Source organism: Crocodylus siamensis, chromosome 3 (genome assembly GCF_052110815.1).
Source record: "Crocodylus siamensis isolate JL-2025a chromosome 3, ASM5211081v1, whole genome shotgun sequence".
Classification (NCBI taxonomy): domain Eukaryota; kingdom Metazoa; phylum Chordata; order Crocodylia; family Crocodylidae; genus Crocodylus; species Crocodylus siamensis.
The window spans coordinates 254,412,008-254,438,735 of NC_143397.1; the positions used below are offsets into that span (position 1 = coordinate 254,412,008).

Sequence of the window (26,728 nt, forward strand, 5' to 3'; positions counted from 1 at the left end):
GTTCCACCCAAGCAGCAGACTGATAACAGGAAACAAGGAGGGAGATTTAGGCAGGGAACCATGCGGGCAGCACAGCAAGTGGCCCAGTTAGCAGAGCATAGCATGGAGAGGCTAGAGACCTGGCTGACCATCTCTGCCACCGACCTGCTGTGCAACCATGAGCAACTCGCTTCACCTTCTCTGCACCCATTTCCCCTACCTCGGCCTCTGTGTTGTGAACACGGCAGGGCACAGGCTGTCTCTGCCTTTGCAGGGCACAATGGAGTCCAGATCTCCCAGGAGCTCAAGCTTGTCCCATAGTATAGCAAGGACGAGGACTTAATAACTTTAACGAGCTGCAAGACTCAGACAGGCACTGAAGAAGAGCTCATGACACACAGTGACATACAAAACAGTGAAGCCTTTTATTTTCTCTTGCTTTGCCGGAGGTGAAACCACCTTGGGAATTTTATAAACTCAAAAAAAGTGATTACTAAAAGGCGTACATTTCTTTTTCTTTTCTTTTTTTTTTTTTACACAAGACGTAAGTAGACAGACAACTTTTTTTCATTTAAAAAAAGGTTATAAAGTGTCAAGATCCTATACCTCAGCTGCATATCCAAAGTGATGCTGTCTGGTATAAAAGCACTGGGCATAATAATTTAGCTATGGCTCAGACAAAACAAACAGAAATGTCGACTGGGTTTAACCTACAGACTATCAAGATTGCCCAGAAAAATCGAAAGGAAAGTATGCAATTCTTTGTTGCAGAGAAAGAACCAGCGGGGAGGGAGGGGGGTGTCTTTGGGAGAATATATTATCTAAAGTAAAGCAGAGCACTTAAAAGAGACCCCAGGAATGCCTGTTATATGCTCGAAAAGTGATGCACAGTATTTCCCGGCCCCAGAGTGAGTGAAGAAACCAGGCAAATCCCTTCCTTCCTTCACCAGACAGCAGCCACCAACTAAATTAACAGCTGATGCCTGGCTACGAAGCCAGGCGCCGGATGCGAGCGGAGTAGAAGACCTTTTAAACCGTACTTCAGTCAAGCATCTTCCTTTTGCTTCAATGCAATCAGTTTTGGAAAAGATAAAGCAACTGCTTTCGTTTGGGATGACCGAGACCCTCCGGGTCTTCCAAAGCTGGTTCCTGATAACCCTGCCGTGAAAAGCTCTTCAAGCCCAAGCACCGCCACGTCAGCTTTATTGCAAGACCCACAATCTAATTTACAAATGCAAAGTTACTGAAGTACGCCTAACCAAATCGCGAGCTGCCTATTTGCATGGGTGCGCCACGCTCCTGCCACCGCCTCCTTTCACTAGTCGCTATTTTTAATTTCCCCTCCCCGTCAGACAGCATCGAAAGCAGACGGGAGCCACGGCCGCTTTCAGAACACGCTCGCACACAGGAAGCAAGAGGAAATGCACATTTATTTCTGTTAATAATGTCCCTCCCGCCCAAAGCTCACACGCCGCTCACTTCCTTCGCAAAGTGCACGGCGGCGCTGCCGATGTGGGGAGACGTGTGCGCCCGTGTAGCTGTCCCTTCGGGCGGCTGAAGCGCGTGGGAAGGCATGGAGCCACGCCAGCGCTCGGCGTCTCAATGCTGGGGAAGGTCTGAAGAGGTGATGGGCTGGGGGAGGCCATCAGAAAGGTGGGTGGCCCTGTTTTCGCCCTTTCCCCCCCTTCCCCTGAGGAAAGGCATGGAGTGGTTATTGTTCCTGCTTATTGGTTTTAATTCAAGCGCTCAGAAACGTCAGGCTAGGCGTCCCTGGTTTTTCTGGGAAGATCCAGCGAGGCAGACCGTGGTCTGTGCATCTCCTGACCCTTTGAGAAGGTGCCCAGGGTGCCAAGTCTCTACCTAACAGTTTTCTTCCCCTACTGGGGCTTTTTTCGTTTTTGTGGAGATAAATGAGGATTAGCATTAAATTGAAACAGAGCAGAAAAATCTCTCGCTTTGCCTTTTAGTCAATCAGGTCTGCTTTTGTTGGTATAATACCCACAGCCTACCAAGCTTTCCATTCATCCAGAGGCTTCCAGGAGGACACAAGTCAAGCTGTGGATTTCTCATGTAAAATAAAGCAAGCTGGAAAAAATCCCAACATTTCAGGCCCTTTGTGGTTCCTTTAGGGATACTTCATGGCCAAACATGGATACCCAAGGCCAGGGCATGAGTCCAGCCACTGGGTCTGAAGAAAGCAGCAGGCTTTCTGTAAAACTAGACCATTCATTCAAGGTGTCTACAGATGGCTTTAGACACCTGCTTTTGGACCACAAAGCAACAAAAGGTACAACGAAGCTGCTTTTTTTGGCTCCACGGGTCACCACAAAACCTGGCCGCGGCTGCTCAGCCAAGAGGTCGGAGGGAAACTGCGCGCAAACTTCCTCTCTGGCAACTCAATGCAATGGCTGCAAGGCCGCGTGTCAGAATTGCTGTGCGGAGGCCACCGCTTTGACACCAAACCTGCCACTGAAATCACAAAGCGACTTCACACAGAAGGACAAAGGGCAGATTTTCTTCTCGGTGTTTAGGGGGAAGTCAGTAGCCTCACTGGCTGTTAGGAACATCTGCTGCTGGCCAGCAATGGCAGCACATCTGGAATGGGAGACATCCAAGCACTTTGGTGGAAGGGGGGGTTGCTTGCCTCATCTAGATGGATCCTACAGAGGAATTTAGCAACATGGTTCTTCAAAGCAAGGTGGAAACCAAAGATTTGTTTTTTGGAGCATCTGGCAGGAGCCTCAGGCCCTCAAGCGGGGCCATTCTTGCCCCTCACCCCCACTGACACAGATCCCTGCTCCTCTGCTAGGATCAGGAGGGCAGAGAGAGAGAGAAGCCTCCTTCCAGGAGATAGTAGCTTTGTTTGGCAGCCCCACCATCATCTCAAGATGCCTCCGCACATGAAAATAATAGCAGTCCCCACTGAGGTGGGGGCAAAGCAGTGGCAGCTGGATGCCCACCTCAATTTTGGACTGGTCATGCATTTGAGAGGATTGGCGCCACAAAGAGGAAAACAAGGGTTTGGTGGAGAACACGCATGTGCTCCCGACCTAGCGCGGGAGTGATGGAGCCACACAGCAATCATGTGTCTAGCAGCTCTTGCCTGTGCCAGCACGTTGGATACGATGGAAACACAGGCCACCTTCAAGCTGCATCAGCTACTGCTCCAGCAAGTCTCTGGCCCTCTGATGCAGCCTGTGGGGTCCTCTTCCAGACCAGACATGTCTGCAAGGCCACCGTCACCTTTTGGGAATAACCAGGATGGGGTTTTCTAGGCCTTGGACTTTGAAGCCAGGGCCCACTACAGGCAAATACGCTGCGGTGACACCCAAGGGGCATCTTCGATGGTAGGCTGCCTGCCCCTAACCGAAGGAGGCGAGTCCTATGTCAGGACAGGCCAGCGCGATCCTATACCGTTTAGGCAAACCTGGATGCTCTCACTTCCAGAGACTCTCCCAGGTGATTTCTGCTCTGATCCCAAGGCAGGCAAGAAGAGGGGCTGGCATTACAGCAATGCCGTGCTCCTCGGGAGAGCCCAAACGGGTCTGGAATAACGCACTCGCAGGTACGCAGAGGCACTGGGCGGGCGAGGAGCGAAAGGGTGGGCAGTGGGGCTGCAATGGTCTCCAAGCGCAGTGCCAGGCAGAAGAGTAGCCTCCCTGAGGTGCTGGGAAAAACCCTCCGGGCTCAGGCTGCCACACACGACTGGCGAACGCCTGGCATTTACGCTGCTGCATTCTGGAGAGCTAAGAAGATGCCTGAGTTTTTAAGAGGTGGCAGCTGAGCACTTCGGGAATGTCAGGGCATTTAAGGCAGCTCAAGTCAGGTACCCCCAAAACTGAGGCACCCTTGAGCATCAGGGCCCACAAACACTTCTATTAGAGACAAAAAGCAGGCAGGTGGGTGCTACTAAGGTGGATCAAGATCCCTTCCTAGGATCCCCCAGGACAGGAACAAAGCTGGCCCGCGCACTGTGCAACGGGAACCGCTCACGTCACAACGGCTCGGCTCAGCCCGGCAGGTTGAAGCATCTGTACGTTTGCCGCCTTTGCATGTCTGCAGGCGGGGAAGGGGAGGATTCCCTTCTGCTCGGATGCGTGTGCATGTGTGTGTGCATGCGTGTGCAGGGGGGCGGTTGTACTTCTCTCTCCCTTCAGGAGTCTCCTAGGACCTGCCCGACAGCCACACGCGAACCCGGTGCTGCTTAGAAACAGCCCATGGAGAGATGAAAGCCCCTGTGGAAAGCAAATACCTTCCATTTTAATGCGCTAAGTCCTCCCTACCTTTTGCCAGCAGGAAAAAGTGTTTTACAAGAGGCACCTACAATACTACGATGAGCGCTTGATGCCACAGACGTGGCACTGCTCCCCGGCCTGCTGCATGACGCATGGCCCGTATTCACTGGAAAAACCATCACAGATTTCACCCAGGAGAAAGGTGGCTGAACGAGTCAGTGGTCTGCTACTGGCGGGGAGCCCCGAGAGGCGGCTACTGGAGGAAGCTCAGAGCCAAGCACCTGACTGAGGGGACGAAGCTTCAAAAGCGTGACCAGAAACAGCTCGTGTTTGAACGCTTCGTGGCATCGACCTAAGCAGCATCTCTGCTCAGAGAAAGGTGCCGTCTTTACCACGGCGGCTGCTGCTCTGGGGCAGGCTGGGGATATGAAGGGCACGTGCTTGGAGACGGAGACGGCTCAGGAAGCAACAGGCGGATGCAACGTCTGGCCGTGCCGATACCACAAGAACAACGCGGTGGCACTTGCTGCGGAGGGGTGCGCTGGCCATTTATCCTCTGATCCAGCCGCCGTGCTAGCAGAGCCACCCATCACGGGCCCGGCCTTGCCACTAGCAGACCTGGGTGCTTTGAACTTCCCCCACAACCCATCCATGGGCAAAGCAAATGTGGTAGTGGCAATGCTCACATCAGGTGGCTCAGGCCACGCCAGGGCACCTGTGGTAGCAGCTGTCCCTGTCATCAGACCGGCAGCAAATTAAACAGGTTCTTCACTTTACTATTTTTTCCTTTTTTTTTTTTTTCTTTTAAAGCTTGTGCCTTTAATAAAAAGCTTAGAAATTGCCAGCAGACACACAGACAGTGCTCAAGAGAGGGGGCTGCACAGGGCAATACCGCTCTCCCCCCTCCAAACCAAGGTTGCGTTAAAAAACCAGAGCGGGGCCTCCGAGCTGCCTGGCCGCCCGCGCGCGACCAGAGCTCTCTTGGCGTCACGGCCCTGTCGGCGCGAGGAGCTGGGTGGCAGGGAGGAGGCAGGGTGTGCCCCTCGAGTATTGCACTTCTTTCTCTAAGCCCACGGCACACATGCAAGCAGGGAAGGGTCTCCCTGTGTTACGCGGCCCACTGGGGAAGCCAGAAAGTGGCTACTAGCCCCTTGAACAGCTACTACTAGCCTCTTGTGAAAGACCTGCAGGGCCATGGGGTAATGGGGGGGGAAGACCTGCAGGGCCATGGGGTAATGGGGGGGGGAAGACCAGCAGGGCCATGGGGTAATAGCAGGGGAAGGGGCATATTAGCCCATGCAGGGAGCTGCTGGGCCACTTGCTGGGCTAAGAGAGTATGGAGAGAGGATCAGCACCCAACCCCGCATCTTGAGGGCTGAGCCTTTCTGCTGGTCTTTCAGCCCAGCGGTGGCCTTCAAGGCTGAGCAGACGCTTGCTGAAACCCACCCACCCGCCCACGAGAGTCCAGAAATCGAGGCCAGAACTTCACATTCTGGCACTTTACCTCTCGTGCCTTCCCCTTCCCCCTCAAACGGCCTGGCTGTCCCTTCTCCCGTCCAGCTGGCCCCGTCTGGTCTGCATTTGTGAGCACCCAGACGACCTCCCTCTCCTGCCGGCAAGGAGACCCTTTAGGGCCACAATCCCTGGCAGTCCCTGTGCCCACACTGCCTCCCCAAGACAGACACATTTTAAAGTTGGAGGAAAAGAGCTTCCGGGGGGCTGCGTGCTCCCCGCTAAAGAAAGGCGAGGGAGAAGAGGTCCCCTTAGCACGGACTCTCCGGCCAGAGAGCTCAGCTCTGCCGAGTTAAGGGCAGGGTCAGTTTACCGACGCGATTCATGGGGAGGCGGTCTGTACATACGCTGCTTGTCCTCGCCCCCCAGCCCAAAGCCGCCGACCGGCGCCCCGCTCCGAGGGAGCCCGCCCAGGACAGATGGCAGCCACGCGCGGTCTCGGTGTGAGGTGATCCCACGGCACGGGAAAGGGTGGGCGTGTGCACACGTGCGTGTGTTTGGAGTGGGAAGGGAGGATGGGCAGCTGTGGCTGGCATGCAAACAGGATGTCAGGGCACAACCCAGCAGATCCCATGCAAGGGCTCAGCTGGGTGGCTCCAGCCTCAATGGGCATTCGATCCAGGGCTGGTTTGTGGCTGTTGCGTTCCCAGCTGCAGCTCCGCTCCTCCCCTCCCCGTCCAGGCCCAGGGTGTCATGGCAAGGACCAGGCTCTTATTGCAGGGGTTTAAAAGGGTTGCTTTCCAGCCAAGCAGCCCAATGGACTTAGGCCCTGACTCTGTGTGTGGGGAGATGGAGGGTGGAACAGAAGGAGGGAGAGGATGGGGAAGTGGGCCACGCTAAACTGTCCATGAAAGCCCAGGGTCAAATGCACACCCGGCCTCCCTCCTTGGCTGCAGCTTGCCAAGGGTGAGGTGGCATTTGAGAGAGAGCGTGCCCCTTTACATGGGAACGCGGGTGCTGCCCGGCCCTGTGCGCGTGTGTCGGGTTGTGTGTCTGCACGTGGTTGTTTTGGCAAGAGGTCGTCGAGGTTACATGATGCAGCATTTGTTCTTGTGGTTGTGAGGGTCCTTGAATCGGAGTCTCTGCTTTGGCCGGTACTTTTCCAGGTAGGTGAGCTGCTTGCTGTTGATGGCTCCCCGGCGCTTCCTGAAACACAAAGGCACAGACGTGAGTGCTCGTCGCCAGGCGCCGGCCTCTTCTCCGGAGCACAAGCTGGGCCCAGAAAGACTGACCGGGCCCCTGGGGATGGGTCAAGCAGTGAGCTGGTGGAGACAGGCGACCTACTTGCCCACCCTCAAGAATTAGAGGAGGACACGTCTATGTCCGTAACATATTCCTTCCCTCTTGAAGGAAAAGCGTGGTTGAGGGGCATGCAGGCTAACCGATCTCATGGGGACAGCGATGCCAGGAGGATTCTGGTCTACAGAAGACCAGGGGAAGGACCGGATCCCCTGAGAGGGCTCGTCTCTCCCTACCCTTGTATCCACGGGAATTACAGATGTCTTGCTGCACGTGGGAAAGAGCAGTATGAAAAGGAAGCGAGCGCGAGCAGCATCCCTCAGCTGGCAGCAGGAGCTGGGGACCTGCCAGCGGCCGAGGAAGGGCTGAACTCGCTCCTGCTGCACGGGCCGCTGGCGGTCAGCGCAGGGGGAAGGCGCGGAAGAAGCCACGCTGGAGCAGCGCTCGCTGGAGCTGCCGGGCCGGAGCGGAGCACGGCCGCGGCCGTTCGAGTGAGACAGCGGAAGAGTGCAGAGCCTGCAGCTAAAGGCAAGGGTCAGCAGCGGGGAAGGATGTCTGCCCTAACCCAGGATGAGAGATGCAGCCAGATGGCCTTAATCCTCCCAGAAGGACAGTCAACTGCTCCCCTCCGCAGAGGTTTCACCGGCGCGGAGAACACCCCAGCTCTGCAGAGCCCGTCCCCTGGAGGGCTTCATTCTTCCCTCCCTCTCCTCCCCCTTCCCCATCCCCATCCCCATCCCAGTGCCGAGCCAGAGCCCTGGACCCCCGCTCTGGGGAAACAAACCTCAGGTCGACTCCGGAGGCTGTGACACGAGCATCTCAGATACACGTGCAGCAGGGGACCCGCGTCCTGCCCATCCTTACAAGTCAGCAGCCTGCTGGCCTAGCATCAGGCCTCTCTGCTCGTCTCCTTCCCTCCTCCAACTCCTCCCTAACTCGCCTGACCCAGTTCGTGTCGGAGCCTTTGATTTGCCTAACAAAAAGCTGTCGATACCGAGGCAGCCCGGCCCTTTGCCTGTGGGAGTCTTGCTCTATTAACCAACCGCTCGGGCTTCCAGCAGGAATTCTGCGTTTGTAGGTCACCGGGAGTTGAGCAGACTAATTATTCCCCGATCCCTCCGGCTCTCAGCCACCAACGTAGCTGGGAAATGGTCACCCCGAGGCCGAGCAGCGTAACAGCTGAGCTGGGCTGGGCTGGGTCTCATCAGCTCTGAAGGGAGAGCACAGATCAATCCAGACACCAGGTCGAGAGCGAGGCCCAAGACATGCACAGTCCAGCTGGCTGGGGCGGAGAGGGAAGCAAAGGAGAAAGCGGCGGGAGGATGGGGATAGTGCCTGGTTTGCTCTCTAAATTAGAGCCAAGCTTCATGTCAGAGCTTTGGAGGAGGAGGAGGAGGACAGGCTTTCCCCCACCTCTTCCTACGCAGCCAGGAGGCAGGAGACTCCCTCCCTGCACCCTGATCTCCTTTTGCTTCAGCATCTGGATGCTGTTCTTTTAAACAGCTTCCATGCAAATAGCTCCGAGCAGATAAATCCACATACTTGACTCTGAAATGTGCCATCTCCTGGTTCCCTTGCATGACCCCATCATGAGCACCCCGACTGACCCCTCAGGACAGCCGCCTCTGGGGGACGGCCAAGTTAGCCCGGCTACTGTACGCAGTGGACCTGCTGTGGGGCACATGGCAGGCAGATGCATGATGGGGCACTTACTGTCTAATGAACTGAATGGCATCTTCATACTTCATCCCGCTCTCAATCAGAGCCAGCGCCACGAGAACTGGGGCCCTGGAAATAATGGAGAGAGATGATTTTCTCGCAAGGGCTCGTTTGCTGCTTTAAGTACGGGAATACCAGAAGTGAGGCATGAATAGTCACATACTCTCTCCAAATTTAAATCGTACTAAGTCCCCTCCGCTCCAAACCCTCAGCACCACACATACCCACAGGGATGACGACCCACAGTTACGCAGCGTACATAGCTCATGCAAAAAAAAAAAGCAATGCTCTCACATCTAAGCATTACGGTAGATCATGGAAGGGAACTGCAGCAGCACAAATATAACGAGCATTGATTGGCACGAGGCACCATATAAATGCCGGTTTTTAGGCCTTCTAATCATGGGTTAACATCCAGGTGGAGGCACCGAGCGTACAGAAACGATGCACTATTGATCGTGGGTCAAAATAAGGAGGACAAACCCTGCAGCAGTTGGCCGCCCTCCTACAGGAAAAGCTTTGACCTCACATGAATTTGACAAATGATCAGTAATTAGATAAGATGAATTACTGGTAGGTTCAGTATGTAACAAAGTGAGGAGGGTTAGAAGCCAAGCATCCAAAAGGCACCTTCCCACTTTAATGGGGGAAGAGTTTGCAAACTGTGGCTCCAAAACAGACTGGAACGCAACCTTAAGTCCTTGCAATTATCCGTCACAAGAATGACGCGGGCTTCCACAAGGACCGTCAAGCTCATTTCAGAGGCTGCTGCAGACCGACTGTGCAACAGCTTGTGAAGGGAAACACAAGCAGCTGGCTGCTAGCACACAGATCACCTCCTTGCACATCACAGTAAGGGTGCCAAGGATAGGTATCTGCATATCCACAGGGGTCGGCCCACCATCATCTCACCCCTACCTAGTTCAGGCCATGCATGTCATTTCAGACAGTGCCTTGCACTCCCGGTGCTTCAACAAGCAGCTGTGGCAACAAGGATGCCCACCACACCCTCAATCTTTAGGCACCGGCTGCAATTTTCAAAGCTATCTGGAGTCTCAGTGCCCCCGAAAGCTAGCCTGACTCTTGCATCTAGATCCCCAGGTTTGGAGATGGCAGCCTGGAGCGTTCTTCTAAGTGACAAGACTAAGAGGCCATCTGGGCTGTTTAGCACCGATGGACTTTCCAGACACATCACTGCAATGTATACTTATGGACCAAGGGTTACGTGTCTCCCATCAGCTGGGCTCAAGCAGATGCACAACAGGGCTGTGCTCTGTGCCGTGCTCAACCTTGCACCCGAAAAGACAGAAAGAAGCTAATGAGGGACTGATCTGGTCTGGGGAAGGAGGGAGATCAGGGCTCGGGGTGCCTGTGACACCATTTGGTCTTCCTCCTGCCACATTATGGAGCAGAGATACCTGTAGGTATCAAGTATTTCGCAACACCAGGACTTTCAGGAGTTTCCTCAAAGGGCTGGAGGCCCTTTGTCATCCTCCCCTGTGCCCAGAGGCAGCAGCTAGCCCATGCACAAATGCACATGGAAAGACAGGCCTTGGAAGAGATGGGAAATGTGCTTTGCCTTCACCTCGTCCTCCATGGCACGCTCACTCCTAACAGCTGCAGATAGTGCCCCCCCACCTTGCATCTTGCTCCCTTTGTTGGGGAAGGTTTGCCCCAAGGGCGGCTTTTAACCCCTCCTGACCCTGCTACTTACCGGCCCAGGCCAGCCACGCAGTGAACTGCCACGCAGCAGCCGGGGTCCTCGCAAAACTTGGTCTTCAGCAGGTTGAGCCAGTCATCCACGATCTTGCTGGGGGGAGGGGCGCCGTCATCAAAGGGCCAGTCCTAGAGGAAGCACAAGGTGGGGGTTATGGCTCTGCGGCACTGTGCCCCCAGCCCCACGGAGGCAGCCTGGCTCTGCAGACCCCCAGCCCGGAGAACGGTCACACTCTGCTTCCCTGGGAGGGCAACAAAATCCCGTGGGATCAGAGGGGTCGGAGCACCCGCACGGCAGAGGGAGACTCTGCGGCCTGTCTGACCTCCTTTGCTCACGCCCCACGCGGGCGCTTTGCGGGCCCACATGCTGGGCGATGCATTTGCAATACGTGATGAGGTCGAGGAGGGTGAGACCGTAGGAAACACATGCAACTGCCCGCACGCACCTCCAGTAAGTGACCCCTAACGTGGCTGCTTCGCCCTCTATCACGGAGCATGGCGAGGGTGACGAGAGTTATATCACTTCCCTAACTTGACAAGAGCCCTCCTGTGCCACCAGTGCCTGGGCCCACCCCGGGGGTTTTGCCAGCACAGGCTGGGCCCGCTTTGTACCAAGGCATGCATTTGGGACAACCACCCTGCTTCATTACAAGCTCATGGGGAAGTGACTGCTCTGTGCAGACCGGGGCGTCCACCGTATTTGACTCCCCGTGACGGACACAGTCTGCTCAACCATTCGCTGGACGGTCCAGCTCCTGCCCCACAGGTGACGGGGCCACTTCAAAGGGATGGAGCGACGAGGCTTCAACCTGGGCACGTGCAGAACGACCAGCACGTTTGAAGTCAGCCCGTGTTCAGCTCACAGGGCAGCGAGGGGAGCCCTTGCCTTTCTACGCCAGCTTGGCCGGAGGGAGGGAGGGAGGGAAGGAGGGGGTCCCCCCCGTCCCGGCACACACACGAGGGCAGCTTCGAGGCCGAGAGCTGAGACAATAGCCGATGCGAGCCTCCAAGGTTCATTTCTAGGATACGTGGCCGTGGCTCAAGAGCCCTGTTGCTTCAGCTAGACAGAGCGGCTCATCTCCTGCCTCCACAAACTCAAACCACATGCGGAGCTTGGCAGAGGCTGCAGCTCAGATGGTCGAACCGAGCGTGGGTGGGAACAGTAACTCGGTGCTGCAAGGCTGCCAGACCCACCCGCGGGGAGGGGGCGGCGGGGGATGCCGAGCGTCGCAGGCTGCCTTCCCCAGCCAAGGAGTTACAACTTCCGAGCAGGCACACCCCAGCCGACCACCGAAAGGGGAGCTGCAGACTGGCCCGTGCCCAGGAGCCCGAGGAGGCAGCCGGCGGCAGGCCCCCTTCAGAGAGGCAGGAGGGAGGAGGCCTGCAAGGTAAAAAGGGCAGGAAAGCGAGGAGGCTCTTAACCGCAGATACCGAAACCACAATATTCCCGTGTTTGACTTGAAACAAGTGCTCTCCTGTCCCGCCCCTGCCCTCCCCCCGCGCGGCCTGCTCTCGGCCAAAACAAAAGGAGCTCGGATCCGCTTTGCATCCACTTTGCAGGACTCGGGAGGAGAGATATGCAGGGCTTGAGAATTTGCCTAGGTTAAAAGCAGCCCAAGCCCAGGCTCGTATTAAAGCCTGCTATACAAAGACACAGGCGCCACCCACGTCCTCGGCGTTGCACCCACCTCGAGCAGACCCTCGGAGCATCCCCTGGGCGTGGGTCGGTCACGTCAGGCGTGGGGCAAACAGAGACGGGGTCCAAGTGCCCAGCTCAGTGCCCTGGAAGTGCTCCTGGAGCTGCCTCAGGCGGAGACCCAAAAATATGCCGGGTCTTTTCTGAAGTGTGACCTGGGGGACTTGCTCTAGAAATAAAAGGCAGCGATTGCTAACCATGAGGGTAGCAGAGCTCTCAAAACCCCTCCCGTAGGGACAGGATGGACTCCCCATTTCTTGGGGCCTTTAAATCAAGATCCTTCAGCAAGACTTGGTCCACCTACCCGCAGCACTGCTGGGAGCTTGGCGGGGGCTGCTGGGATGAGCATGAGGGGGAGGAGAGCTGGGGTCACACCTGGCAGCACCCTTAAAGGGGTTTTGCAGCACTCAAAACCTGCTCTCTGATAAGCAGGCCTCCCTGCCGCGTTTAAGATGGGCGCCCAGTTGGAGAAGTGATGGTAGCCGAGACCACCAGGAAACTAGTTACCTAGGGGGAGGCAGGAAGGGTGTCAACAGCTTGGGACCCCGTTTCATTTGACCCTCCCGAGATCAGGCCTTTTTAAAGGGTTGAGTCCACAACAGGGAGCCACTTTGGACAACCTTGGCCCCTCTTGCTCAGATCGGCTGTGCACGTCCTGCATCACGACCGCTGCCTAGACGATCAAAAACTAACACTAAATCACTGCCGACTCCTGTCGAGCTGAACATCCGCTCTCTGGGCATCGTCAGCCAGTGCCTCGTTAGGGAGCAGTCACCCAGATGCCGGCAATCCTCCTGAAATCAAGCAGGGCACCAGCTGGGGATGATGCCGGGGCTAGTCCAACACGACTTGGGCAAAGTTGGTTGCATTGCCAGGGAAGCTGGAAAGGGCCTAAATTTGATTCGGGGTTTGTCTGTGCCCAAATCGGCGTTATGCCAGCGCTGACATTTTGGTCCAGCTGCAATCTGATTCACACTGAAATAAGCCTTTGCAAACCAAGCCTCGTTCAGCCTGGTGCAATTCTGCCATCGCGCCAGCCCTTGAAGCCTGGACAGAGCTTGCAAACCAGCTGTGCACAACCAGAGCGCGTTCGGTACGGGGGTGCCTGCGGCACGACCGCGTGGAAGTGCCCCGAGGGCCCTGCACCAAATCCGGCGGGAGCAAATGCAGCCTTTCAAGATCCCAGCACTGCGGTTGCAGACCCACGGCTTTCGTGTACTTGTGACCAGACTTCCTTACAGGAGACCCGTCTTCAAAGCGCTGCCCGGCAGGGGAGGAGGAAGCCGAACGGCAGGATGCCCGGCTATCCAAATGGCTCCCGGCCCATGCCGTCCATCCGAATAAAGACTTCCCCACCAAGTGCTCAGGCTTGGAAAGAGCCTCTTGCTGGACGAGCTCTGGCGAGAATCTGTTCTGCAGTCGGCGCTGCTCACGAAAGCCTGGCAACTTCGCGGCGCGGGGCTTTGAACTGCCCCGGGCTGCTCCCACGCTTCGCTGACAAGCACGTGCAGGGCTGGGGGCGCGCCTGGCTGCGGTCGCGCCGCTACCCTGCCACATCACCGGGCCGCGTGCTCTCCCGGCGGCGCGTTCCCGAGTCCCGCGAGCGTTTCTCCCCCGTTCCCTCTGCCCTCTCGCAAAGCCTCTCAGGCCGAGCCCCTCCGCAACCCGTACGCAGCTCAACGCTGCATCTTCCCTTTTTCGTTCTCTTCTTTCAAACGCTTATTTCCTCCTTCCCTCCCACCCGAGCTGCCGCCCTCCTCCTCCTTTCTGCCAGTCGGACATCCCCTTCTCTCAAGTTCCCACTGAATTTTTCCTCGAACAGGACTTTGTGCGGGGCAGAGAAGAAAGGGAAGAGTTAGTGGCTCTGTTTTCAAGAAGGGGCTTAATTTCCTCCAAGTCCCAAGCAGCACTAAGCACCGAGGTCTCTTGCACTAGCATGCTCCAGCGTGAAAAAGCCTCCAGCTCTCAGCAGAGGAAGGAGGTGCTGACCTAAATAAGTGAGGACACGTGTCAAAGAGCTTGCACAGCATAACAAGACCACAGAAGTTGTCTACTTTCATGGGAGCTGGAGAAACCTAGAGAAAGCAGGTCGCAGAGGACAGAGAAACAGGCTGGCAGACTCGCACTCTATTCCCAGCTCGGATATATGGCACGACCACATTTCATTTATTTGCCCATCAAACGTCTGCCTTCTCTATTTAGGCTCATGGTGTTTTGGGGATGAGACCATGTCTAACGGTGCCACGACCTTGCTTGGGACCTTTACATGCTGCCGTCATACAAACAGCATTACTTGTGCGATATAATGCCGCGAAGGCCGGCACGCTGCACCATGCAGGAGGAATGCATGCGGTCACTAATCCACGCTTAACGACCGAGTAGTTAAGCTGCCCTGCTGAAGTCATCACTGGGACGGGATTATGCAAAAAGCTGTTGAGGCGCATGGATTATTTCAACCAGGTGATGCAATGTTGCTGACCCCGAGCACTGCTATGAAAATCAGCAGCCGCATCAGGAGGAAATCCTCCCTGCCCGAGTCACCCCACATCCGGCAGGGCATCGCTGGGCAGACACCACTTCCTTCAACTCAGGGGCCTGGCATGCCAAACGGGTTAGCCTGAAGCGATCCGGGACTGGAGATGGTAAATGCAGACTCAATGCATAGGCTTTAGGGGCAAGGAAAACTGGGCTGAAAGGCCTGATCTCCTGCAGGAAGTCCGTCCAGGTCTCCGATCACGTGGAAGCAAGATCGGCACGTGCAATTAGACCAACCTAGCACCTGAGCCTCTGCGATCCTGCCCCCTCACCACCCTGCACAGCCGCCTGCCCTCCAGGCTCAGCCACCTCCTCATCCCGACACCTCTGCAGGCCTCTGGCTGGGAACCGGGGCTGCGAGACAGGGTGGTGCAATTAAAAGACTGCTGCATACGTTAAGAGAGCTCACAGCTTGCCCTGAATCCCTTTGCATGCATTGCTGCTGAAGAAAACAATCAAAAGCCTTGGGCTCCTCCTGTGCACGTCCTGGAGAAGTGAAGCAGCTGCCGAACAGCGAAAGCCGGCAAAACCCTTAGCTTGCGGCTTTACAGTGTGCGGGGCAGAGACCCGGTCTGCTGGGGCACATTAAAACTCTCCGAGATGAGGATGTGCTGCAGACAAGCTGCTCTCCATCACACGCATTAGTGCTTATGGCCACGGCGCTGCTTTTGTCAATGAACGGGGACCGCAAAAGCCACCTGGACTCTGTCGACCTGAACTGGGGGAGGCTCCATTTCCACATGAATGGCTACTACCAGGGCAGCCTTTTGGTAGTGAAGAGCATCAGGACACAGCCTGGCCCAGTGGCTTTAGCACTTGCATACTGCTGCACCGTGGTGGAGACTGAAAGGGCTCAGAAGAGAAGCGGGGTGCGCGTGCACTTGAAACAGGACTTCCAGCAAGCCTGGATGCTAGCGGGGCCGTGTGCAGGCGGACTCGAGCCTCTCCATACGCTCTCGCCAGAAGGACGCTGCGGAGAGACTTGGGCAACTCAGAAGCCTCTGGCCTGGGCACTGTCAGGAAAGAGCCCAAGGCACATTTACAGGTCACAGCCCCTGCTTTTCATAATTCCTCATTGCTGCTCACCTCACCGAGGCTGGATTGTGGAGGACAGTGTTGGTACAGCACCAAGCACAACCAGGATCGTTTTATGCTGCCTGTTAAGGCAAATCAGCAAGGCAGCGATCACCAGGGTATTTGAAGCAAGCTGACAAGGAGGTCTGGGGTCACCACGCCTGCCGGGGTAACACGTAGCTTCAGTCACGCAGCCTTGCTGGTGCACAGCAACGGCCCCACAAGGATCTCAAAACGCTTCCTTGGTACGAGGGACGGAGGGCGGTTCTTGCCCTTTCGACAGGCTAGGAAACAAGTCAGCCACGATCCCCCCGAGTTAGTGTCACGGCGTGGAGAGACCCCAGCAGTCTCCCCGGTCCTGATGCACGTGTGCAACGCCACGCTAGCACTCTCCATTTTGGCAGGCAGCTGTGCAACAGATTACCTGGCACGGGCCGCAGGAATACCAGAGCGCTGCTATCATGCCTGACCTCATCTTCCATTATCCATGATTAGAGAAACAGCCCCAGCTTTTAGAAGATCCATGTCCTTTTTTCATTTTTTTGCTGACAGTCTCAAGTGCCCGTGAGTGGCACCATCCAACTGCTGAGCCAGCAGGAGCAGGGATAACTGGTATCCCCCAAGGATGAGCTCACGCTCGAGGGCAGCAGGAGCGGCTCCCGTCATTCGTTCGGGAACGGGACCTCTAATACTCGGAGGATTCGCGGCTCCTGGGCACGCCGCGTGACAGCCCCCTTCGCTCAGCTCTGTGATCCCCCCGCACCGCGCCAAGCCTGTGGGCATGAACCGAAGGGATTTTTGTAAGACGCTGGGAGCAGCTAATTGAGGAGCTTCAGCAGAGCCTGGATTTGCCAGGCCTGTCATCAATTCGGTAAGCAGGGGCCAAGCCCAGACTAAGGAGTGGTTCGCAACCAGGGTGTCGTATCTGGAGTCCTGTGTCCAGTTTTGGCACCCCCACTACAGAAAGGATGTGGATAAATTGGAGAGAGTCCAGTGGGGGGCAGGAAAGCTGGTTCAGGGGCTGGGGGACAGGACTTGTGAGGAAAGGCGGAGGGAACTGGGCTGATTTCGTCTGCAGAAGACAAGACCGAGGGGGGATTTAATAACAGCCTTCAGCTCCCTGCAGGGGGGCTGCAAAGAGGATGGAGCTGGGCTGGTCTCAGTGGGGGCAGACGACAGGACAAAGAGCAATGAATGGTCTCGGTTGCAGCAGGGGACGTGTAGGTTAGATGCTAGGAAGCACTTCCTCACTAGGAGGGTGGGGGCCAGTGGCTCTGCCCAGCTCTCCTCTCTCATGCTCGGCACAGCCCCCTTCCCGTCCCCAAGGCACAGAAGTGACTGGCTACATTGGGTTCACTCTCTGGTTGGGATCAGGGATGCCTCCTCTGAAGCGGCATCAACCCTGCCAAGAGCTTTTAGTTCTTCCCTCCTTTTATTGTCGCAGACATGGGGATAACTAACAGACGCAGCATGGTGTCCTAAACGCACCGTATTATGGTCAGTGCTTGCATCCTGAATGAAAAGGCCCTTTTTGAAACTTTAAGGTCCAGGTTCCTGGACGGATGTGTATCAAGCGGGCTTGAAGGTGCAGTCAGAGGACAGCTGAGCTGGCAGGTCAAACCCCAGTGCTCAGACCGGCCGCCGTAGATATCCAGTGGCCCCGGGACTTGAATTCTGCAGCTGAACACACAGCTGCTCTCTCTCCGGGGACATTCCTGCAGCTGGGCCGTGCTCCAGACTGCAGGGGTGGCAGATAATGCAGAAACATGGTGTTGTGGGCATCACAGTCTCCAGGGCTTGACTATGGCTGTATCTCCCCACGCCAACACCTGCCAGCACTGAGACTGCCTCGAAAACACGTGGATTAGGAGCGGAGGCCAAGATGAAGTGCTCGCAGTACAGAATTCTCACAGTATTAAAACAGGTTTCCATAAAAATAGACAGACCCGATTCAATACAGCTCTTCCCCACCAACAGACCACCCCTGCCCCCTCCCTCCCCAACACACCGAGATCTGTACACGTCCCAACTCTGGGAAGAAGAATATGTGCAAACTTTGCATCTCTGAGCATCCTGGATTAAGCCAGCCTCCACATAACCATGTCCAAACTCAGAAAACCGACAGGCTTGTGGCCACCCCTGTTATAGGGTTTTCCTTTCTCCTTTCTTTTAAAGCCTTTAGGTTGATTTCCAAGACAAACGTGAGCCTTTGCTGTTTCTGGAAATTACTGCCGTGTTAAAAAACACCATTTTGTTTCAGGTGCCGGGATCTTATTAGAGAGAGGGAATTTTAGCTCTTTTGGGTGAGGCTCAGGCTCAGCCACACAGCAAGATGTTGAAAGAAAAATTAAAGGGACAATGCAAACCAGCTTCACATGGTCTCAGGAGGCCCGGAAAGGCCAAGTACACAGAACCCAAATGAACCCTCCTCATCACACCTCTCTCATTAGGGGACACAGCTTCTCTCAGGCTTTCAAAAGCTTAGTTCACTCATCCATAAAGCAGCTTCTGCCCAATGCGCTGCTGGAGTCTGCAAAGCAGCAGTGCCGAGCTGCTCACAAGCATCAGTGTAGGGCAGGAGGGAACAATTAGGTGCGAGCTGGTCCCCCTCACTCCTCCTAGCAGGCTGCAAGGACAGCAGGAGCAAACTGCACAGCACTAGAAGGATTGCAGCAAGCTTCTGGATTGCAAGAGGGGGGCCCTGATGTCAAGCAGGAGGGAAGCAATGCTGGCAGTAAGCAAGCTAAAGCTCACGGGGGAATGCAGACAGGCATGCAAAGCACTGCTCTAGTGCTCGTCTTTGCAGCCTGCCACCACATCCCCTCCTCTGCAAGAGCTGAAACTCGGGGCCTCTCCCTACACCGGCCCTGAAGCTTCACGGCCTCTCGTTTCCACCACAGGCCGACCTCTCCACCGGAGCATGGATTTGGGGTGGGAATATACCAGGCTAGAGGAAGGAAGCTGCCAGAGTCCCCGTGCCCAGAAGGGTACAGCTTGGTCCCCTGCCAGAAAGTCTCAATGGTGGCCTCCACCAAACCCTTGAGAAATCGAAAAGAAACGGAGAGATTCACAGCTGAATCCACGCACGGATCCCATGGCTGCTACGAGACATGCACAAAGCCCTGAACCCAGAGCTGGCGAGGACCGGGGGGCACCGGATCATACTCCCTACTGGTGCAGAACTGTTCCCAGCAGCACTTCACCACTCGCCCCGAGGCAGCGTGGCGTGAAACATGCATTTCGAGGTACACGCGGAGGCCCTTGAGCAAGGCGCTGCCTTCACACATGCAAACACTGGGCTTCCAGGTAACCTGTGGCCAACGCACTCCAGGCTCTCCAGGATTGGGCTTTTCCTCCCCGCCTCTCTGGCATGTTGGGAGGAGGTTAGAGAGCTGCAGTCTCCTGGTAAGACCCAAGAACACACTCAGGAAGGGAAAAGCCTATCCATGAGCAAGGCTTGGTGGCCCCCAGACCTTGCACCCATTTGGCTGAACTGATGAAGGGCTGCATTCACACACGTCCCCAGCATAAAGGTGAGGGCCATGCCTGACTGGTGCCTGATGGCCATTGTAGCAACCTCCTTCTTCCAAAAGGGGGGAGCAAATTCTCCCTCCCACCACCTCTCTCCAGGGTCTGACCATGTGTTGTTTTGCTACCGGAAGAACCGAGGTGGCACAGCTTGCCTGGGCACCCAGATCTGAACGGAGGGATGAACTGTGCCAAGACAGGCAGGACCATTAAGACCAGCAGGGAGGCCAAGAAGCCAGTCACGGCCTGGTGCACTGATCTGGGGGCTGCCCTTCTTTGTCCCCAGCTGGGATCTGGGCTGCTGGTGAGGAGAGGAGCGATGCACCGTGAGATGTTTGAAAATCAGTGTTGATCTGGGGAAGCGGAGGTCACGCTTGGATACAACCACTCTGCAGAGGTACAGGACACAGATCTCACCAGCACAGGGTGGCTTCCAGCCTCTCCTGCCTGGGGCTGAAGGGCTGGCAGCGTGGTCAGCCGGACTGGAAGGAGACTGCGTAGCCCCGCTTGGTAACTTGCTCCCACCCCACATCTCCATGGCACAGAGTAAAAGGCACTAGGAGGAAGGGGCTCTGTCCTCTCTGGGTAGACCCAAAGCAACCACCTACCATAACAGTGATGCCGTCCTTTTCCAGCGGGGTCTTGTCATAGGTCACCTCGCAGACCCTCACGACCGTTGTCGCGCCGTACTTCTTCAGGTCCTAGGGAGGGAAGGGAGATGGCTTCTGTAAGGGCAGAGGTAGAGGAGATGCACGTATACCCCCTGCCCCCATCCCCTGTCTCACCCAGGCTATTTGTGCAGCTCTCCTACCAGAGAGACACAGGGACTCACCAAGAGACCTGGGTACATGCAAGCAAGAACCACGTGCTTGATGTTACGCACGTGACAGAGTGCCTCGGTGAGCCAGGACCATACAGAGCGTGGCTGGGGCAGACAGCAGAGGTGACATTTCCTGCCATCTCCATACCAGCGTTAGCTCTTTAATCCTCTCTTCCAGCCCACCCAAGATGGCTTCCCTTCCCTGTCCCCAGGGCTGGCAGTAAGCACAACGCACACCTGCACAAAACAGCCCTGCCTATGTGCAGGTGAGGTACAGGGGGCAGGGGTCTGTCCTGGCTCCAACACCAACTCCATGCCCTTGGTCATGTCACTTAACCTCATGCTCCTTCCCCATAGGGAGGGGTCCTGCTGCCTGCCTCGCAGGGGTGCAGCGAAGGCGAGTTACAGTTTGCACAAGGAGGAGAAGGAGCCATTTGTTGGAAGGGGAAGCCTCTCTCTTTCTATGCACTACAACGGTCACCACCCTGGGAACACTGTGGCGCCTTCATGGCACACGGGGACGGCCTGTGATTTCATTACAGGGGCCGGGCCGTCGCGCCAGAGCTCTCCACAGCATACTGGGACAGGGGCGTTTGTCAGTCTGCCCTCGTCGCTCCAGCAGTAGCACAGCTCTGCTTGTCGGAGGGGAAGCGGGGCAGGGACCACTGTTTGCTCTCAGCACCTAGCGCACAACGGAGGTCCACAGGGGCCCTGAAGTGGGGCTCTGGGAACCTGAGCTTTCCCCCTGGCTCTGCCAAAGTCCTGCCACGGACCCTTGGGCAATCTACTCTGCTCCTCTCTCTCCCCGGGTCCCGATGAAGACAGAGCATCTTGCTTTGCAGGGGGCTCCATGCTGTCTGGGTCTCCAGAGCCCTGCTCAGGCACCGCTGCAATGCAAAGAAAGGCTTATCAGCACATAGCTGCGGTGCTGGGACCAGCCTGCTCGGGGCATGGCGAGGAGACCCAGAGGTCACCAGCCCTGTCTGGAGAGCCTTGGAGAAAACAACCCTAGCATAAACAAGGGCTGAGAGGCAGGCGGAGGTTAAATCACAGGGCATGAATGCAGGAGACGCGGCGTGGGCAAGACCAGGACTTCCGAGCAGCCACCAGAGAGGCTGGGCACCTTCCCTGCGCCTTCAAGTGGTAAACACACACACAAGGACACTTATTTTTAATTCTCCGGGGTATTGCCAGGGCTCCTCTGGTTACTCACGTAACCAATCAACATCTGCAGACAACAGAACCGGTTCTAGGAAGAGGGGCGGCTAAAAACAGCCTCTTGGCCCTAATCCCAAGGGCTCGGCAGCAATACCGGAGAGGCAGCTCGTCGCTCCCTGTGCAGATGAAGTGTGACCTCTCCCACCTTCTGCTGCACGGGTTTCTCCTGCTGTGTGGCGTGTGCTTTCCCCTGCTCTTGGAAACGTTTGCAACCAGAGAAACACACAAGTGCTCCACGGACCTGGGTCTGGACTGGCTGCTCTGCTGCCGAGTGGCAACACGACCTTGGGCAAATCCCCTCACCTCTCCGTGCCCGATCTGCTTCTCTGCTTATTTTGGCAGTAAGCTCTTGGGGGCGGGGACGGCCTCTGACTCTGGCTTTGTACCTGGTCCAGCCCAGCGTGTTGCTGGAAACCAGCCTCGCTGGGATGCTGGCACGCGGTATCCCCCGGTGCACAGTCTTCGCTCTCTGCGGCATCCTTCTGGCACCTCTCACCACGGTACCCCGGCACCTGACAAGTGTTAATGCCCTTACCCCGTGCCACCCCCACACGACAGCCTGCCAGGGAAATGGTGGATCAGAGAGAACAAGCAACTGGCTCAGGAAGTCTGTAGCGGAGCGGAAAAATGAAGCTGGGCCCCCCCCGGATCCAGCAAGCAGCCTAACCAGCTGGCTCTGCCTTCTCCACTTGTGACCCCATTTCCCCCACCGTGGGTGCTCAGGGAAGTCTTCTTCCTACATGAGCCCGACTTGGTGGGATTGTTTCGGGCTGCGCCGGGGCTGACCTTGGCCCGGGCCGCTCTGCAGACTTGCCATCACCGCAGAGGTTTTCATGCCCCAACTGACTTCTTTTCCATGGTTGACTTTGTTGTTCTGTAAGAGGCTAGATTATGGATTTGTATGGGATGGCTGGATATGGACGATCCTGTTCAGGCAGGGGCTTGGACGGGACGTGACCTCTGGAGGTCCCGTCCAGCCTCACTTCTTTATGATTTCCATGAAGGGTAGGTGAAGTTTCCTGCCCTCGGCATCACCGCGCGCTCCGAGGAGCTAGTTAAAAACGCACACAACCCGATGCAGCTGGTCAGGGCTCAGGGGGGATTACAGGGGCTGCAGGGCAACATGCCACGAAGCGCTGCAGAGACAGACGCACACAGACACGGAAGCAGCTGAGGGTCCATTTTGAAGTGGGACCTGTTTTTCCAGGGATTTGGGGCGGGTATTTTTTTTAGATCCATTATCAATGCAACTCTTCTTCACTTAAGCGGCCTGAGGAAGCTAAAGGAGATCATGGCTTCGTAGTCGGACTGCGCACAATACGACCAGACACATGGCTTCTCGGTCTCCTGTCCAGCCAGAGCTGGCCTGTTGCCCCCGCTGGGTGAAGAGGGCAGAGCAAGATTTTAACGAGAGACTGGGCTGGGTCCAAACCACACAAGCCTGACAGAGGGACTTGAGGCAGGAGCAGCATTTGCAGCTTCTTTTAAAAGGTTTTTGACCAGATTTAAAGCTGACGGTGCCCTGTCCAGCAGCCTACACAAAACCGCAGCGTGTTGCAAAAGTGCCTGACGGCAGCGTCTGGTCTGGCACGGCTGGGAGCTCCGGGAACACGTTTTATGGGAGTAACTACAGCACAGTTCCCTTTTGCCCTGTTAAACCAAACCACGCAGTCAGGAAGCCTGGTTTTGTGAGTGCTCGAGGCTTCAGAGCCGCCTCTGACTGGAGCAGCTCTCCCCGCAGCCGCCCTTGCAGAGTTAACAGCTGAGTCTGTGCAAAGGTTTCCACTACACTTGAAGCACATGCCAAATCATTTTAATGCAGCTGGAAGCCAAAGTTCATGCCCCAGCTTCAGACAATGTACTGCGGAGGCTGCACTGTAAGGGATCCGACTGAACCGGAGGCCTGCCTGCATTCGGCTTGGCTCGTCTGTCCCCGAGATAAGCCCTGCTCAAACCACCCTCCTCCCTTGTGCGGCTGCCCACTCGCAGACAAGCCCTTCCGTCTGCTTTTACAACGCTGTGCAAAATACCCCCCGGCTGCTGACAGCCATGATCAGGACATAGATTTCATAGACATCAGGGCTGGAAGGGACCTCGGGAGATCATCGAGTCCAGCCCCCTGCCCAAAGGGCAGGAAGTCAGCTGGGGTCATAGGATCCCAGCAAGATAAGCATCCAATTTACTCTTGAAGGTGTTCAATGTAGGTGCTTGAACCACCTCCAATGGCAGGCTGTTCCAGACCGTGGGGGCTCGGACAGTAACGAAATTCTTCTTTATGTCCAGCCTGAAACGGTCTTGCAGGAGTTTGTGACCGTTCGACCTCGTCATCCCTCGGGGCGCTCTGGTGAACAGGCGTTCCCCCAGATCCTGGTGGTCACCCCTGAGAAACTTATAGGTGGCCATCAGATCACCCCTGAGCCTGCGCTTTTCCAGGCTAAAGAGCCCCATGGCTCTCAGCCTGTCGTCGTAAGGTCTGGTTTCCTGACCTCTGATCATGTGCATGGCTCTCCTCTGGACTCTCTCAACCTTCCCCACATCCCTTTTGAATTGTGGAGCCCAAAACTGGACGCAGTACTCCAGCTGCGGCCTCACCAAGGCCGAGTACAAGGGGAGAATGACGTCCCGGGATTTGCTCGAGAAGCACCTATGGATGCAAGCCAGCGTTTTGGTCGCTTTACTAGTCGCAGCATCGCATTGCAGGCTCGTGTTCATCTTGTGGTCAGTGATGACCCCCAAGTCTCTTTCTTCTGTAGTGCTAGCCAGTGTAGCACTGCCGAGCCTATAAGGATGCTGCAGGTTTTTTCTCCCAAGGTGGAGAACCTCGCATTTTTCAGTGTTAAACACCATCAGGTTCTTGTCTGCCCATTTACTGAACCTGAGGACATCCCGCTCTCAGCCCCCTTCAGCAGATCTGAGTCCCCTGCAAATTTCTTAGAGCATCTTCTTTACCAAGGAGGGTGCTGGGCTACTACATCCTGGAGAGGCCTCCTCTTTCCGAGCCAGTGCAATTCACAGCAGCAGCGGTGGGTCTGTGCACGTGTGCACCTGCACATCATGCTGTGTAGCAACTGCACGTCTGGGATGGCGCACGTGGCTCAGAGCAACACCCTGAGCATCCGACTGGGCCCTAGTGCCTTGCCTCTGGACCCGAGAGCCTCCTGGAGCCTAGTGAGAGAGCTCAAGACTGCAGAGCAGCCTGCTGTGAATCCCAAGACGTCAAGGTGAAAACAGGTGCAATAGGCCCCAGCTACAGCCGGACACAGGGGTGGCTATTAAGCTCCTTATTTCCGGCCTGCCACAGCCAACTTCATCAGTGCTCGGTATCTCTTCGGCTCTGGGGAGCCCTGCATGGCTGTGCATGTCCATCGCCATGGCTCTCATCAACCCCAGCTCACATGGACGGCTCAGGTGCACGGCTGACACCTGCTACACAGGCAGCTTCACCAGCAAGGCAGGGGCAGGCACTGCAAGCTCCATCTGATGCCACATTTCACCTCCTGGGCAGGAATGCTCACTCCTGAAATGTGTGCCGGAGCAAGGCTGGATGCCAGCTCTCCTACAAGACTGCACCTAAAATGCTTGGGGCCTTCAGGATGGAGTGTGCTCAGTAAGTCTTAAGGGAAAATGCCCACACAGTTGCAGGATCCCACCAGCACTGAGGTCTCCTCCAAGCCATCCTCTGCACACTGGTCAGCAGCAGGTGGATGGAGCCTGCTGTTGGTGCACCCTGGGCTCTTGCACTCAAAGACTAGTGGAGAGGTTGCTCCACTTCTCACTTCCAGCCCTTTCATAGTCACTCAGGGTTGGGGCCAGGTATGCTGGGCACCGTGCAAAGTGTTTGGCTTGCAAGGCATGCAGATGGCATGCGATACCCAGGGTGCAGCTGCCTTCAGGATGGAAAAAAATTAAACCTTCAGGCACAAGTAAGATACAAAGGTGATGCCCAGAAGGTGAATGCACAGGGCTTGGGGTCCTGAGGAGAATCCATTTCCAGCTCGTTTGCCATTCTGCTGAACCCTGAACTCAAGCCATGTTCTTGCTGGGCTTTGGCCCTTGGAGAAGCAGCGCCCCACCTCCACCCCACCACATGCAAGGAGCAGCAGATAATGCCCGATGCACTGCTTCTCACTGGACCATACGCTACAGGTAGGTGCTTTGCCTGTGTTGTGCTCAACCCAGGCAGAGGGCTCGCTGAGCTACTTATCTGTGCAGCAGTACCACACAAGCTCCAACTCACTTTTAGCCAGCTGGACTCAAATCGGGGACAGGAGCTGCTGGCCTGTGGCTGCGAGCTGGGCGGGCAGAGCTCCACCACCGAGACGGCAGGCAGCAGAGACGGGTGCAACTGTACAGCCATGGGATTGTGTCGCTCAAGCCAAGACGCTGCTTGCTGGTCCCCAGCAGGAGAGGACGGGAGTCCGCTTCTGAGCGCACGCTATGAGTGGCGTCGGCTAGCTACGGCCCTAGTCCAGGAACATGGGGTAGGTCTGCAGACCTCCCCTTCCAGGAGAGATGCGAGCGCAAGGGAGGGAGGCAGAGCACTGCCTGCCTCACTGTGGCCATGCACAGCCCAATACAGACACCCTTGCTTGACCACTACCACATTCGTGTGGGACTGGGCATCCCCAGGGAGACTGCAGCTGGGTCACCTGCTCTGCGTCCTCCTGCAGAAGCAGCCCTAGGGACATTTGCAAAGCATGCCAGCCAGCTCAGCCCAGGCATTTGAAAAGCCAAGAGAAGCCTGCAAGTCGGAGCAGGGTGCTCTGGACTGACATGGCCCTTCTGCAGTCTGGGACAAGCGGCCCCAATAGCTGCGCCCCTGCCCGAAGCGAGCTCCAGTGGGCAAGAGGTTTCACTAGGGAACTAGTGCATTGAAGCCAGTGCTACATGCGATCAACACAGAGAATAGGGATGTGCTCCCAAGAGGGGAAATGCCAGCTTTCAGTGCTGGGGTTACAAGCTCATGCTCTTCCCCGCAGCCAAGATGCGAGGGGAGTGCTGATCCGGTCAGTAGGAAAAGCCCCCCAGCCCCAACAGCTCCTCGCCATCACTTGAGGCCGGTTGATGGAGAGGGAGCCGAGCCAGCACATTATCCAGGGAGCTGTGAGCAGAGGTGGCCTGTGCTGGACATGCCCATGGGCTGGGATCTGCCCAGAGAGCTCCCGCCGGCTGCAACGCCAGCCCTGAGCCTGGCTGACAACGCAGCCCCTGCCCTGAGGGGCTTCCCAAAAGCACTGGCAGGACATGGGGCAGGAGGAAGGAGACAGTGCGACTGCTCTGACTCACAGGCCAGGTGCAGAGGGAGACAGCTCATGGCCCGTGGCCTCCACCTCTACTGCAAGTGCGAATGAGCACCACGTGGATGCTCATTAGCAGGGAACTGCCCCGAGACCAGCCACCCCCTTCTAGCCCCCTGGTGCAGACCAACATTGAGCTGCCCCACAGCTGGGCACGAAT

At 56.4% G+C, this 26,728-nt stretch overlaps 1 protein-coding gene across 6 annotated transcripts in view; it reads right to left on the bottom strand.

The window, feature by feature from the left end:
* Positions 1-380: 380 nt before the first annotated feature.
* Positions 381-26,728, bottom strand: part of PTP4A3 (protein tyrosine phosphatase 4A3) — a 117,826-nt gene continuing 91,478 nt past the window's right edge. For all 6 annotated transcript variants that reach the window (XM_090040729.1, XM_090040735.1, XM_090040734.1 and 3 more), the window contains 4 exons: positions 19,842-19,934; positions 10,399-10,529; positions 8,679-8,753; positions 381-6,872 (listed from right to left, as the gene is read on the bottom strand). In XM_090040729.1, the coding sequence (XP_089896855.1) occupies positions 6,755-6,872; positions 8,679-8,753; positions 10,399-10,529; positions 19,842-19,934 (417 nt within the window). In that variant the 3' untranslated portion in view covers positions 381-6,754. The remainder of the gene's footprint in view (positions 6,873-8,678; positions 8,754-10,398; positions 10,530-19,841; positions 19,935-26,728) is intronic.